At 53.0% G+C, this 16,086-nt stretch overlaps 1 protein-coding gene across 1 annotated transcript in view; it reads left to right on the forward strand.

Moving 5' to 3' along the window:
- LOC122371478 (protein expanded-like) overlaps positions 1-16,086 on the forward strand; it is a 35,558-nt gene that overhangs the window by 1,606 nt on the left and 17,866 nt on the right. The window contains exons 2-5 of the mRNA XM_043347830.1: positions 6,558-6,729; positions 10,454-10,553; positions 12,261-12,340; positions 15,054-15,133. Coding sequence (XP_043203765.1) covers positions 6,616-6,729; positions 10,454-10,553; positions 12,261-12,340; positions 15,054-15,133 — 374 coding nt within the window. The 5' untranslated portion in view covers positions 6,558-6,615. The remainder of the gene's footprint in view (positions 1-6,557; positions 6,730-10,453; positions 10,554-12,260; positions 12,341-15,053; positions 15,134-16,086) is intronic.

A 16,086-nucleotide genomic window follows, 5' to 3' on the forward strand; every position in this document is an offset into this window, starting at 1 on the left:
TTCTAAAATAACCACCATCAAACATTTGTGATTTTTCATTAGCTCTGCACCGGCGGCAGTCGCGGGGTGAAGGTAGGCCAGGCCACATGGCCCCATTCTTTACCAGAGAAGTCTGTAATGGGTGAAAAACGAATATCAACATTATTATTATCATAAGGCATACCAATCTGGAAAATGATTAAATTAAAGTTGAAGAAAGTGATATATTCCTGCCACAAGCTAGCTTAAGTCCCAAACATATAGCTATTCTGACTTGGATAGACGATAACGGCGCACTTCTGCCAACGACGGGCAACATTATGCGATACTATACATCTTCTAAGAAGCTCAACAACATAATAACTTTTGTTTACAAATGGACAACCTTTTTGTTGAGCACACAGCAAATGATACAAGATGCCTCACCTTCAATCAAGCCAAAGAGCAGTTGGGCAGACACACACAGTAATGGCGACGCAACACAAAATGGACGCCGGCTCCCGGATGCGGGGGGGGGGGACTCCTTCTGAAAGCAGCCACAGACTCCTAGGTTGTAACATGCGACGAGGATAGCTATGAGGCACATCCTCATAGCCATCCGAAGCCGCTAACCACGCAAGCTTGCCAGCACGTTTATCAGCTGCAGGCGTTCGTCACAACAAGCGGGGTTGCACGCAAGGTTATCCGTTTAGTAGGTGCCAGCCGGGGCCTCGTCAGCTGAGCTAATAGCAAAATGACCTAATTGAGGGACACGCCAAAAACTGGCCGAGAACAAGCCAACGGCGGGTAACACTGTGAGGCTGTGCGTAGTTCATTAACACTGCGCAAAATTAGGTTCCTGAACATGCTCTCGCTCGTAGGCATTTGTTCCACAAAGGGCATTGTTAACGTGCATGGCTCTGACTACTAATGTCCATATATGTTGTAACGAGGTGCAAGGGAGGCACTCGTAAAAAATGCCTTATTTCAAAATTAGCTAGTGAATTTTTTTTTACAGTGTTGACCGAGAGCCGCTCGCACTAGCACTTGGTGCCAGCAAACAACAAACTCCGAGATGACCGTGTGGATAATAGTGGTGTCAATCGGAACTTGAATCTTCGGGTTCGGAATTCCGATTTTGTTCAGTGTCCAATTCGGAATTCGGTTGGACAATGACAGCAGGCTTTGGACAACTTTGGACAATCGCTTGCTACACCTCAACATTTTTATAAAGTAATCGTGTTTCAGATTGATTGGCTATTAGAAAGCTCAGCTTTCGATATGATTACCACTTTTAAGCTGGTAACGATACATTAAAAGCAAATTGGATAACGGTGTTGAGTGTAAACTATTGCGTAGATGTCGGACATCTTTGGACAAATGGCTGGCTTGGACATTTTTGGACGGACAGTCGACGTAAGTATTGGACATTGGACGGACATTGGACACATGTTTTCTGAAATTGACATCACTAGTGGATAGTGACATTACATAGTGCCGGCGGTGTGCCTGCGGTGCTCTGCCATTTTAGAGAAGCCTTTTCTGTCTGAAGGATTCTCAGCTGGTGTCAATGTCACGGAAACATATAGGTTTGCCTTACGAATGACAGGATTTCAGAGATTCCAAGGCAAGTCACGGGCACTGAGATCTTAGCTTTGCCCTACAAATGACAAAATATGTCTCAGAGTTGGGTGTCTCTGCAACCGCTGAGCACCCGTGATGGATTAGTCAGTTACTGTGTCACAGGGCCACAGCTCACACCTGTGATAGCCAAAGGGCTGTGTCAGCGGCACAGACTCACAGTCCTGCACTTGTGCACAAACACACCTGCGTCCGGCGCGGCGGCGCGACGCCCTTGGGTCGGCCTCGGCCGAATAGCGCCCGCCCTGCCGGCTCGGCCCGACGAGGAATGTGACCTAGGCTGGGTGCCGGCTCGGAGCGCGCGGCCATGACTTGTGGGGAAGGCTAGAACGAGGACTAGCGGCTTCCGGCCGAAGTGCAGAGAGGGTGGGTTCTAGGAGGCTTTGCTGCACTTGGATGAGCTGTACTAACGCAGTAAAATGTCGATCGTGTATCATATATTGAATTATTTAAAAGGCATCCAATAGGTATCCACGCTTTGGCTTGGTCTGGTCCTAAAGATTTTGTTGTCAAGACAAACAGTTGCTAAGTAGTGACCGTTTGTTTAAAATTACTTTTATTGCGGAATCTTCCATGTCATGCGAACCAGTTTTGTGTTTTCCTCCCCATCTGTTATCGTTTTTGTGCTGTATCTTTCCAGTTAGTCTTAATTTGGTTGTCGCAAGTGACATAAATAGGCATATCGTTTACGTCAGCAAGCATTAATTGCTGGGAATTTCTTCAGATTTAGATTGTGCTGATAACAATGTACACAAAACCATCGTTGCTAAACGCTAACACAGGTTGTTCGACCGGGCATTTTCAGCAAACCATTCCTCGATTTGTAAAACTTGAATTCACTTAAATATCCGCTCAAATAATGGCCGATTTACTGTTGCAAGTCACAAAACAGAACCACTCAGTCGCATCTCCTCAGTGACCGCCGACCGGAAGAAGGAAGTCGTTTGTGCATCATCGACCATCATCTCTCACGGTCTCCCCGGCGCTTCACGATCGCTGAACACGTGTTTCGTGGGAGGTCCGTCCGTGACCCGTGCCGTGAACACCTCGTGACCGTGACCGTGACCGTGAAGGAGGGACGGCGGCACGAGCCAGCGTGAACCGGCTGGGACCGTGAGAGGTCCATGGTTCAGTGCAAAGGACAGGTGGTGAGCTGTGTTGGTACTGGGTTGTCGTGCCTTTTGGACAGAACTATGATGACCCGCGTTCGTGGATTTCATAGATTGTTGGGTCGAATATCTGGTGATCATCTATGAACTGCATACCTACCTTTTTAACTAGGCTGTTCAGATCCGCTGGGCTGTGTGTTTAAAGGTTCCATGTGCTTCATTTTATTAACTTATGATGCAACATCCGAGTGACATATGTAGAGTACCGTTCTAACCGAGTGATATGACTAACTGGGTTGATCCATTCAGGTGCACCCATAGGTCACGCCTCTGACCTGTGCCAGCTCTGGCCTTATAGTCACCGTGCTCTGGCCGGTGCAGGTGCACTCCTGAACGGCGCCAGGTGTGGGGGGACTCACCCCCCCCCCCCCCAGCAGACACACTCAACCGGAAGTGACTGTGGGTTGTGTGGAAAGTCCGGCCGGCTGGCATGCCTTGAATCGTTTACGTTCTCCCGCCTCGGCTGCCCGAAGATCGGATCTTGGCCCTGAAGGCCGCCAGGACTCGCGGCGAACGTGGAATAAGTGAAATGCTTTACGTTGTGGTCGAAGTGTTCGTTATTTTCTCACGTTTTGAATTGGTCGGAATGGGGCTAGAGTAATCGATCTGAAGGTTTTGTGAAATGTCCCACGACTGTTTGCTTCAAGGTCTTCGACATGCCTGTGTGGCACTGCTAGTTGTGATGTGGTAAATTTGCTCCAATTTACATTCCTCAGTGAGTGGCACGAGCCCGGCACCCTGCCGCTCCTGCTCCCTTCATGATTCGAGATCTCCTTCCCCAGCTAAAGCCTTCCTGCCTTTGCCCAAGCGTCACTCCATAGCCCAGACCTCCTCCCTGGCCTGCGCCTCCCTCCATAGGCCTCCGCTCCTGGCTCATTGCCTTCCTGCACAACTCGGCCTCACCTGCCGGTCCGGGTCCGCCCCTGGCCCGGGGCCTCCGCCATTCCAGCGAACCTACCACGGCCAGATCGCTATCGCATTACACGTGCACTCACTATTACAACCATAAAAATGTGCCCGGCTGTGTGTTGGACTTGTTATCGCTGCCTGGAACCTCCATCGGGGCGGCTGGCTTGCCAGCAATGCATGCGACTCCCGGGTCCGGGACGTGGAGTTTTAAACCGGGTGCCCATCACAAAGCCGCCCCGCCGCGCCGGCAGCGCCGTTACCAGTGCACTGTTTGGGCGGTCAGCCTTGACGGGCCCGTGTTGGTGTTGTGTGCGGTTGTCTGTGGCGGCCTGGGGCGACGGCCTGGGGCGGTACATTACCGTTTGGTCGGTGTAAATCTCGGCTGCGGGTCGGGCGGTGGACGTTAACTGCCCGCGTGGTCGCCAAACTGTCAGCCTTTCATTAGGGCTGTCCGGACCGGGAGAACGCTTTGTTTGCTGGCGGCGCTACCTGACTAGATCAGGTGGTCACGTTCCATTAGGTTTCCACAGTGTTCCATGGCTTCGGTAGACTACTTAGTGTTCTGACTCCCTATACCGTGTCCGCTGGGCTTTTGTGCCATCTTAACATTTTCCGTGGTTTCCCACCAACCTCTCTTGCGTTTATGGTCCTGTGTCATAGTTGGCGAGATTTCGTACCAATTCCATGACCTCACAGCGCATATTGTCGTCCAGTTTCCATTGCATTTGCCCTCTGTGCTCATTGGCGAACGGCTCTCCAAAGTCTCACCCGGAAGCGCGGTATCTGGTTTGGGGAACGGACCCTGCCCACGGTTCCATGCCAGCTAATGCGAAAGATGCAATCACTCCGTACTTCCGCGCTCATTATGAACTAACGGTGCGATGTTCGACGTCATGTCATGGAACTTGCTTATGTAAAATAATGTCAAAAGAGGTTTTTTAGCAGTATCGTGCATGTTTGTTTGGGTATTCGTGCCTTGTTAGTAATTCACATATCTGCATGTAAATCTTCTGCTGATCGTGGGACTGCATTTACTGTGTACACTCATCGTGAAGTGTTTTGTGCTTGCTTGTCCTTTGACGGAAAGGTGCCGAATGTTCGTCATCCTCAGATCTTAGTATCTACATATATACCTACTGGGTGAACGATGTGCATGGACTCAACATACTCTGGAACCAAGGGCGTTTCCAGAGTGCAAAGGAATTTCCTTTTCATGTACCTACCCAGTCTGCAGGAGGTCTGTTAGTGTCACGGTCATATCTTCGTTACTTTTCCTGTGTCGTGAAAAGCCCTGTTATCGTCAGTATCAGTGGTGTCTCATTATATACTTCCCCATGTGGGCACGTAGATGCCACGGTGTTAACACGCTTGAAGTACCACTTGCTCTGCATGTCGTACATTTTGAAAGCAGATATCGGTCACAAAGACTTGTTGGACATAAATGCCGTCTCGGGCGGCGGTAGATCTTTCCGAGTCGGCTGTCTCCGTTTTACATGAGCTGCGGCGCGTGGCGGGCCGAGCCGCGACGTTCCTGTGACGGTGGGCTCTGTCTGCATACCGCCGTCTCGCTGAGCGAGCATGGACAAACGCATTCCAGCGGCTCTCTGCCGAGCGCGTCATCGGTGGCACAACACGATTTCGTCGCCCCAGCGCGCCCCTGGAACGTGATTGTGGGTGAGCAGAGTCACTGGAATAGCCCGAGTCAAAGAGGAGCAACGTTCGAGTCATGGATACTCGAGGAGAGGAGCGCCCGAGTCGTGACTCGAGTAGTGGAGCATCCGGGTCGTGCAGACCCAAGTGCAGAAGCACACGGCTCATTAGGCCTGGAGAAGAGAAGCACAAGAGTCATCCGCACTCGAGTCGATTTAAACCGGCTTTCTGACGGCCGACACACCCATGTCTGAGCTCAGGAACTGCGAGCTGATGAAGAGGGTGACATTGAAGCATCTGCCACAAATGAGTGAGGATGCTATTGCTGACCCCATTCCCGGACCGTGAAGAGGTTGCTACCCTCTGCTCCTGACGGCTGATGTGATGACGAGAGAAGGCTAGGTCGCTGCCCGTTGGATCTCGGCAGCTGTACCTCAGGATCTGCCTGCGGGCACGTCACATCTGCAACTGATTGGAACCCATTGCCAAATGCAATTCATGACTGTTTCGCTTAAGGTGGGACGGTGATGTAATCCTGTTATCAGTGCCTCGTAAGTAGCCTGCCTTATTACATGATCCCGGCATTCACAGCCGGATGTGGTCAGCTTTGTAAGTCGTGTATGCAAATGAAGTTCGGTTTTCCAGACACGCTTGCATAAACATTCTGATGGAATGACATGGCTCTTTTGTATGTGAAATGTTGGAATGACATGGCTTCTTTGTGTGCGGATTTTTTTATGTGACGGAATCTTAGCATTGTTGAATGACCACGATTTGCGATGATGAGTATTTCGTGATGAAATTAAAATTTAATTTCTGCTCATTAGGGAATTTGTCTTTGTTTGTGTGTTGTTTAATTGGGTTTTACAGTTTTTAGACGACCGGCCATTGAGCTGGGCTCTGCCCTGACACAATGTTACCTGACCATGTGTTCCGGCACAGGGATCCCATGGTCTGTTACATGCTGTACCCTGACCTGACCCCGTCTGCCAATGAGAGCTCCTTAGGCGGCTTCTATAAGCAGCACTGCTCTGACCTGGCCTGACCTATGTGCCGGCAGAGCGCTCACAGGTGGTTCGTTATGAGCCGCACTGACCTGACCTGACCTGACCTGATCTGGCTCTGTGGTTCCGGTAGTGCGCTCCCAGGCGGCCTGCTATGAGCCGCTCTGACCTGACCCGACCTGACCTTGCCTGACCTAACCTGACCTGACTCTGTGTGTTCCTGCAGAGCGCTCCCAGGCGGCCTGCTATGAGCCGCGCCGGAGGCAGCGGGTCGTGCACCTGTCATGCGCCCCAGAGCGGTGTCCCCTGTGGCCCGCTGTGCTGAACCCCTCTGTGACGGCCGGCGCTATGTGGCCGTCCAGCTACTGACCCGGCAGAAGCTCTATTTCTCCGTCGATGTGAGTATTATGGGCACATTAGCGGGTGTCACTGAGGGATATAAGGGGCGTACTGATCGCGGAGAGGACTGTCACAGTGTCACATGCTACTGCGTCCGAAGGTTGTGTGGTATAGGGTACTGTGGGTGACACGGTGGTCATATTATCTCAACTGCTTACATGATCACGTTACCACGCAACTGCCCGAAACATGACATTTTGCGTTAATCTCTAGTCGCTGTCACAAAAATTTAGGCTTTGTGAAAAAGCCATGGAATAGATGACATGAAATACTGCCTCTATGATTTACGATATCATTCAACTTCTGCACGAAAATGCTCAAAGTATACGGTTTCTCAAATGGACACAAGTATTCCATTGGATATTTTCCGCATTCTGGATTTTAGAGGCCTCTATATTAGGAACATTCCGATGAATGAACTCATCGTGATTGAATGAATGCATGCCTGACCTTTTTCCGATGCAGTCGAGCCTGTCATGCAGCCTGTGTTTCTTGAATCCGCTACTTGCCAATTGAAGAGTTGTGAAAAAATATTATCGCCAACCGCGGTCCGCCCGCGAGGTTCTTGGGCGCCGAGTAGTTTTCACAATCTGTTAATGAAGTTGTGCATATTTCAAATGGCTATGAATTTTTTGTAAGCTTAGCAGCAGCCTAATTATATCGTTATCCATCCATTAAAATATGCATTCAATATAAACGATGCATTCGATGAATGATACTGCTTGGTTCAGGACGAAGTGCTGCTGCTCCTTTGCAGCTTTCAGGTCTTGGTAACGCAACTGGCCCAGATCTCTTGTCTGAGTCGTCTGTCTGAGCCGTACGGGTGCTCCTGACCTTACTCTTCACTGAAGTAGCTGTTCGTTATACCGTGGCATATCCGGGATGTGGCGCCGGAGGCAACTGACGGATCGGAGCTGGTCCGCTAGCCAGCCGGTGCGGTGCGGGGCTGCATAGTGCATAGTTTATAGCTGTTCGCCGCGAACAAGGCTAGCGGGGAGGCGGTGCTGTGCAGTCGGCATTCTGCACATTCCTCACACCTCCCCCGTTCCTGCGGACGAGCGGTGCGGCCACCACGCCGCCAGCAGCCCAACGACCCTCTAATTCATGCTACGTAGTGGTTACTGGCAGATGGGAGGGTGATAACGGTGTGCAGAATTCTCGGCGGGAATCAACCGGCTGACCTGACCTCGGGTCAGAGGCAGAACAGCGCTGATGGGGATCTGGCGCGAAGGCGATCAGAATTCCTCACGTAGCCTGATCTAAGACCTGGCAATAATACCGTCTGGCGTCCACCTTGCCGTTCGGCCTAGGAGGTTCCGTCGGACGCCACTGCCACTCCCATCACCTCACCTCGCCTCACCTCACCCGCTGCCCAATCCACTGCACGGGACCGGCCTTCGTGTGGTGCACAGCCTCTGACACGGTTACCGAGGACAGCGGGAGTGCAGACAACCGGCTGATTGTACCGTGCAGAGAGCGTACAGTGGACGAGAAACGGAGATTCGTTGAGCCGAGTGTGTGCCAAAACCACTAAAGCTAGGATGAGTTAGAAGGGAATATTAGTGTGTACTCCATTTTTGAGTTGTTCAGTCTTGTTTGACCTGAGATGTGCCGGAGATCTAAACAGTGCTTCATCTTCAGATGCTTGTTGGGACTCTCTTTTTGAGCTACCAGTCAGGACATCTCGCCTCCCATCGGGTGCTCGCAGTTCCATCCATCGTCAGAGTCGCTCCGTTGCATCAGAACTGTCGCTGACGGTGACACCTCGGCGCAGCGTCGAACTGAGCTAGACAAACGAGCCGACAGACGGATGAACGGACGGACGAACGGCCCCGACTGGCCGTGCAGTCGAGGGAGCCGCCTCGGCGTTGCACGCTCCACAGTTAGATGACCAGCTCACCTGGCGCGTGCAGGAGCCGCCGCGCCGGCCGCTCACAAAGCACGCTCCTCCGGTATGTGGCCAGAGGGGATATCCGTGCCGGCCGCTCTGGCCGCGCTGACCGTGCTAATATGGCACTGTGACTGTGACAGTGACGGGGGTGTCTCGCACGCCACACCGAGCCACCTCCGCCGCTCGCCGCGGATTACACAGACCGATGAATGGACACCCCACCACTTACTATGCTGTTGCCGTGCCCGGCAAGGGTGTCCGATTCTGCAGGACGGCCCGCGACATCCTGCCGTGTCCAGCGCGGAATGCGGCCGAACGTTCTGATAGATAGCCTTGGTCACGCACATGCGTGCACGAGTGGTAACGGGTAACGGTGCCCTGCGGCCGGTGCCGGACCGTTTGCGGCGGAAACATGGGTCTGCTCCGGTCCGGCTGATCCGATTAGACTTCACGAGGGGAGATAGGCTGTGTCTGTTTGCTTGGAGAACAAACTCTTGGAAGACAACCAACAACAGACACGGGTGCAGGAGGGTATGCCGAGAGGGTACGAGGTTTGTTTGCCGGCGCCGCCCTGTCGCCGGCCAGGTCGACCTGATGACAGACCGGGGCGGCGCCTTTGACTGTCGTGTTGTCTGCGACGGACGGTCCCGCATGTCAGGGTGATAGGTCAAAGCTGTGCCCGTCTTAGATGTGACGGGGTCACATCAACCGTAGACGAGCCGCTTAGTGTTAGGTCAGGTAACCAACAGGCAACATGAGTGCTGATCAGGTCAGGTGATGTGTTGTCTTAGGTATGGAGAGGCCCCGCACAACTGACGTCTTATAGCTCTGGTTGAAAGAACATTGTGTAAGCATTGGTGCATCCACGGACGATGCAAATATTGTTATTTTAAATGGCGAATGAACTTTCAGAATACTCATAAAAACGGACTTTCGAGTTCCATAGCATCTCAACGAAAGTGTACTTTCACATTGTCATGCCCTTGTGGTTCTTGGCCACCATTAATCATAATACACCGTCATAAGCTCACTAAATGGGTACTGTTCGACATGATTCTTCCAGTTTTTGTTCGTTTAGAAATGTCAAGGTGCCCTGTTTGTCAATGTCTTGATTTATTATGGCTGAAGTAATCGTAATCCTGATGATTAATGAGGCATCACTGTGTAAATGATTCGTCGGGGATTCCATTCAAGTTTCTTTCTTCCCAATTTCTTTTTCTGTCCTGATGTTAAATGTCAAGTCTTTCAAACCAAATCACCATGATTACCGGATAATCCATCCTGAATGTTTTTTTTTACCATTGAACGACAACGCTGCAGACACGCCGGATGCAATCTAGTTGAAGATATCTTTTCATCGCCATCGTGCCTCTGTCCTGCAATGCCTACCAATGCTACCAATGCCTACCAATGCTACCAATGCCGGCATCGTATCCGTTTCACCGGAACAAAATACTCTGCATCGTTATAGCAACATACGCTCATACAGCGTCGCGGCCATTTTTGTAGCCGAATCTCATTTGGGACCGCGGTTGAAATTTGTATCGGATTATGATAAATGACACTGTTTTTGGAATGTTGAACACGGGTCATTAGACGGTACCGGGATTTTTTGTGGAAGTGCCGCCGGGTAACAGCGTCGGAGTTTTGATCAATGATCAGTGTCTTTTCGACACAGGGAACCGCCATGCTACCCGTCCCCAAAGGACTGCGTAGAGCACCCGCTGGTTGTGCCCTTTACGTTATACGTTTACTGCAAATAGCTGACGAATAAAGCACCGAGAACCGTCGCGCTCGACCGCGTGATTAACCGTCTCTCTGTCTGTTTTCAGCCCAAGTGTCGTCTGACGGAGCTGTTCACCTGTGTGGCCGAACAGATGTGTCTTCAAGGCATGCAGGACCCCGACCTGTTCGGGCTCGCCGTCGTACTAGGTGAGTTCTCATCTGTTCACATGCTCACCTGTTCAGGAATCGGGGAGCTGATCCGCGTGCTCGCGGCCCTCACGACCATGGATTCCTGACTTGTGGCCTGTTGCCTCAACCGTGATACAGGTTAGATCTGATGCACTTCTGGGCTTGCTAAATGGTTGTGATGAAAATCACGCGCGTGATCCCGATAACTTCGTTAGTCTTTCGTCTCAAGTCAGGATCAGTATGTCCTCTCCTTTCGGCATTATGTATATGCTGGGCATTCCATGCTCATTCCGCATGTTGTCGCCAGGCCTGCGAAGCCGGTTGTGCGTATTTGCTCCTCCACTGATAGGCCTGCTGCCTCTGTTGCCACCCCTACCCCTACCTGTGGCCAAGCTGAGCTACCGACACGATACAAGCCGTTGGGTGAATTCAAACACTAGACGCGGTACCTGGCCGTCCCTGGCGCCGGGAGCGGACGATCAATTACCTTACCCCTGCCGGCAGGGGTAGGGACCGTATAGTTCACGCACGCTCACATACCAATCCATCCCCACTCTTCCCTTCCCTCCCTCGGATTCCCGATGTCACAACAGAAGCCGGTCGGTGGCACGCGGGGTGCGGCGACCCCCGCCCCTCCCGCCCACGCGGCAGGGGGTAACCCTTCCCGGACCGACAGGCGGTCCAGCGTGGTCCCGCGATGGTCCGGCGCGGTCCGCGCGGATGGTCCCCGCGCGCGGGCGCGGCGCCCGGTCAGTGACCTCGGTCGGCTGGGGGCGGGACGGCGGCCGGTCCGGCCCGGCCCGGCCCGGTCCGGTTCAGCCGGTACACAGCACACAGCACACCAGTCAGATGAACCTACCGGCAGGCGCCCAGCCGCGCAGTCGTGGTGGTTTACCAGAGGTTTTGTTTTGTGGGACACTCCCTCTCATCCCTGTCTTTGTGCGGCGCACGTCGTTTGATAAACACGGGCGTCTGCCTGCTGGTTGAACAGTTCACGACGGTTCCCACATTTCGCTGTTCCCATTAGCTTGGTGAAAACTCTGACTGCTAGTGTGCGCTCTTTCTCCCACCCTCCTAATCACAGTCATCAGCGGCTCGCCCGCGGCTCTGCTGTTCCTCGCCTCGCGGTGGCCACGCACACACACACGCACACACTCGTAGATACCCACACACGCACTCTGCCACGGACAGCGGCGTTGGTGTTGGTCCGTGAAACGGCCCTCGGACAATAGTGTCGACGAACGGCGTGCCATGAGGCCTCGGACACAGCCCGCGTCACTGGGACGTTCCGCTCGACGGCGTATGTGGCGCACTCGTGCCGATGACGCCGCGCCAGAGACGATCGCGCCGTGATGGAGACGATCGCGCCGTGATGGAGACAATCGCGCCGCGGCGGTCAGACTGCGCTGGGGATGTCAGGTTGTGTCGTAGATTTCAGATTGATTTGTGACTGCGCTGTGATGGACTAATGAGACTGGAAATTAGTCTTGTCTACCCGTGGGCATTTGCATGGTCTCGTGTCCCCGTGTTTTCGATTCTTCTTTGTCCAAACTTGTGCTCTCCTCCACAAGTGCTAACGTTATCTCGTGTCTCCTTGTTTGTTTTCTAGCTGTTCCAGCTGCCTGCCCTCTAACCTTTTGCTCCTATCCTTCGTTAGCGTTTGCGCTATCTCTCGTCCCAGTGTGTTCAGATGTTCGCTATCTAACCCTTTGCTCTCCTCCTCAGATGGCGAGTACGTGTTTGTCGATCCGGAAAACAAGATCGGCAAATACGCACCCAAGGCGTGGAAAGCCTCGCAGACCGATGTGAGTACACGTGCGCACGTGCCTGCTGCTGTGTGTCTGTCCGTGTGCTCTGATTGGGGATGTTTGCCAGTAGTCCAGAGCTGCTCCATGTTCTACAAGACTGGCTGGTACGACTGTATCAGAGAGGTTGATCAGCTAAACAGCCCAACCTCCTGCCCTCCTTGCTGACCTACCCAAAGCATGCTACCTTGAAAGGAGACTGTTCTGTATGGCTGTTTTTTTTGCTGGGTGGGGGTGGGTCGCGAAATCTATTCTATAACGACAATCGCTGCTGGCGGATTCTGACTGATTTGCGCGTGTAGGGTCACTCAGACGTGCGTTATCTTGTTATGAGTGCCTTATCCATACCATGGCCATTTTCGAACGGCATGGACACAACTTTCACCGTTCTCCGTATCATGTCGGTGGCTGACCTTTTGGCCGACCTTGTGCCTGACATATGCAGCTATCGCCTTATTATTAGATTATTACTATACCTTATTACTCTCTGTAGATTAACTTGAATAGGTAAGCAGACCTAACACTATTGTTCTCTTCACGACGTAAACCATGCAGTACCCAACGGGACGGGTGAAGTGTGTCCGAATCAGCGCGGTGAATAATTCATTAGCTGGTAACTCAACGGCACATGATGATCATTGTCGCCTTGTCGGACAGCGCAGCCTCGGCTCTGACACCTCCGTATGCCGGTTCGGTATCGCTGATCTCGAATTCCGGGCTAACTAAGGCGCCTTGCACCCCGCGGGGTGTACCCGCTGACCTTTTTGTTTGGTATGCTGCTCGTGCGGGTGCTTGTATCTGTGCCATTTATCTGTTCCTGGGGACGCGTGCTAGCAGTTCCCGTGCAGTGAGTGGTAAAATGAGTCGTCCTTAGCTGGTAAATGTCCCCAGATCTGGCGGCGAGTGGCTCTCGTATGGGGATTTTCTACTGGCGACATCGTTCAAAGAATGTGACAGCGCCGGACCAGCCAGTTCGGTCACTAGTCTCAGGTCCGGGGTCGTTCCTCTAATACTGTGCGTGCCTTGTTAGGCTACGTATGACCTAAAGCGGGTAACTCTCTAGCTCCGGAGAGCTCTCGATCGTGACACTCATCCGGGGCTGCGAGATGGAAGGCACGGCTTTCGAATAACTGCAACGCTCGTGGTATAGTGTTCCACCATGCCCGGAATTCGATATCATCATCTTTTTATGCCTAGACTCATGGTTATCGACATTCTTCAGCAGCCATTGGCTCTTTTACTGCCTCAAGCTTCTGTCTCATATCGATGATTTCCTTCACTCAGTTCCATTGTCATTGCTCTCCCATCCATCCACTCTTACAGCCGTGCAGCAACCCTCTAGCAAACCTCTCTCCCTCACGCCAGTCCCTCAATCACTGTACCACAATCTCCTACCTATCCAGCCTCCTCACCGGTCTTCTCTATAGCCTCCGAGGCCGCCGGACGGCCGTTGTGGCCTCACCTACCTCGGCTGGCCGGTCCCGGTACATTCCAGGCGTCTGACATCAGGCCGGCAATGCGGCGGGTCGGGCTGGGAGCTGGGTGGGCTGGAGTAGACAGGAAACGATTGGTGAGACAGTGATACCTTCTTGGGGAGGCTAGAGTCTTCCATGAGACAGGAGACGATTGGTGGGGCAGTGATACTGATGTGAGCTGGAGTTGGCAGCGAGATAGGAAGCGATGGGTAAGACAGTGTTACTGGTGGTAACGCCTAGGCCCAGGTCATCCCCAGTTGAGTGTTCGTCTGGAGCCACGTGCTTGAACGATGGCCGAGGCAGAGTGTGTGGGCGCAGTCTGACCAGCAGGACGTATTCAGGTAGCTAACTTGGCCAGCCTATGCCTCTATATCTCCTTCACCTGGGTCCAGACTTCCCGTTGCATATGCCGTGACCTCCCTTCCCCTCCCCTGCCGTCTACCTGGCCTCTCGTGGCTGACCCACAGCCAGACTGCCCTCCCAAGACTGCCTGTTCCGCTCACCCTCCCTCCCTCCCCCCCCCCCCCACCGACCGGCGCTCCTCGTGCGGATGCCTGCATGGGCCGGCTCGGCAGCCGGGCCGACCGCCGATTTGCATTCTGTGAAGAGGCGGCGGGCTGGCCGTCCGCCTGGCAGCGGCTATTCGGGCGGGCGGTGGGCTGCCTGCATACGGCATAGCTGGGCGGTGTACCGAGCGGTGGCCGAGCGGTGAGCCGAGCGGTGAGCCGAGCGGTGGCCGAGCGCAGCCCGCGCCGGCCCGCCGCGGCTGACCCCGATCTGGCCGGCCGGTCCGCTGACCTTGGTATGCTGAGGCTGCGGACGCCGAGCTGGAGCTGGAGGCTGAGAGCTGGAGGCTGCGGCTGGAGCTGGAGTTGAGGCTGCGGACGCCGAGCTGGAGGCTAAGAGCTGGAGCTGGAGGCTGAGAGCTGGAGGCTGAGAGCTGGAGCTGGAACTGGATGTGGAGGCCGAGACTGAGGCTAGGGCCAGTGTTAAGCTATGGCTACGACGAGGGCTAGAGCTGGAGATGAGTTTGGGCCTGGGTATGCGACTATGGCTGCGGCGGGGGTTCGGTGGCGAGGCTATGTGGCAGCAGTTGCATTCCATCTGTAACACCTACACGTTTTGTGTCCGAACCACTCATCCCCTACACATTTGTGATTCAGACATACGCGGAAAGTAATTGTTCGCGAAGTTAATGTGTCGTTCGCCATTCTGACCCAAACCGTTCTTTTTTTCAGGGCCTGGACAGCTCCAGGGAACCTCTTCTTCAGTTCAGCCTCCGCGTCAAGTTCTACGTCGAATGTCATTTTCTGCTAAGGTATGTTCGTCGCTGATTACCGTATAGTCAGACTCATCTGTTTCATTCCGGGCTGCCGGAACCCGTTGTGCCCACAGAGACCGCCGCCGTGCCGCGCTGTTCGCCCCCTTTGTGGCCTCCCCGCTGCCGATGCCGGCTAAGATAGGCGGCTCCGTTCCGTTTGCGGTCGCTGGCGGCATCCAGTGTTCGTCTGTAGCGGTTCGCCTGTGGTCGGCTACCATCTCGATATTTTTATCGAGCCGACAGCCTCAAAGCAGCACTCCTTAGCCGAACGGAAATATCTCATTGCCGAAAAAGTCGTGGCGTGCGCAGTTTTCCATGTTCTGACGGTGGCCGCACCATAAATTGGTTGATGTCTGGACGATGGAGCGGACCGCGACTCGAATTGACGTGCTGATCGTGACGCGGGCCCCCGTTCAGGGCTGTTGTACGATGAATGCGGGGTGTGTCCGCGACTGGCTCACCACCGGCACGCAATACCGCCACTTATTTGTCGATAAGGGGTTCGAAACGACTTAAAGTCCATCCTGGATTGGCTCGTATTGTGCTTAGGTCCGGTATTCTGGTATTTCCGATAGGCGTTATCACAAGTGTATTCGCGGCCATTGGGGCGACGTAAGAAAAGAAGAAAACAACTGGCCCCAAGAACTTTAAATTATCAGTTAGCATGCACCTTTTCCTTGATATGTAGAGAATTTACCATTAATTGTTAGAGAAAATTGCATTTAAAATCTTCCATTTATGCTTTTTTTCATCGTTTGCACAGTATGTTCTTTTACTAAGCTAGAAACACTAATTAGAAATAGTTCCTGCATCATCAAGAACAATAGGGAAGGCTTGAAGTGAATACAATAATCTAAACGGTTTTGTAATCCATGTGAAGACACTTCTAAAATTGCCTGTAGAAATATTAAAGGCAAAAGTTCAACTTTTTCACAAGACGGATGGCTATA

The sequence above is a fragment of the Amphibalanus amphitrite genome, unplaced genomic scaffold, assembly GCF_019059575.1.
Source record: "Amphibalanus amphitrite isolate SeventyFive unplaced genomic scaffold, NRLGWU_Aamphi_draft 001248F_arrow, whole genome shotgun sequence".
NCBI lineage: Eukaryota > Metazoa > Arthropoda > Thecostraca > Balanomorpha > Balanidae > Amphibalanus > Amphibalanus amphitrite.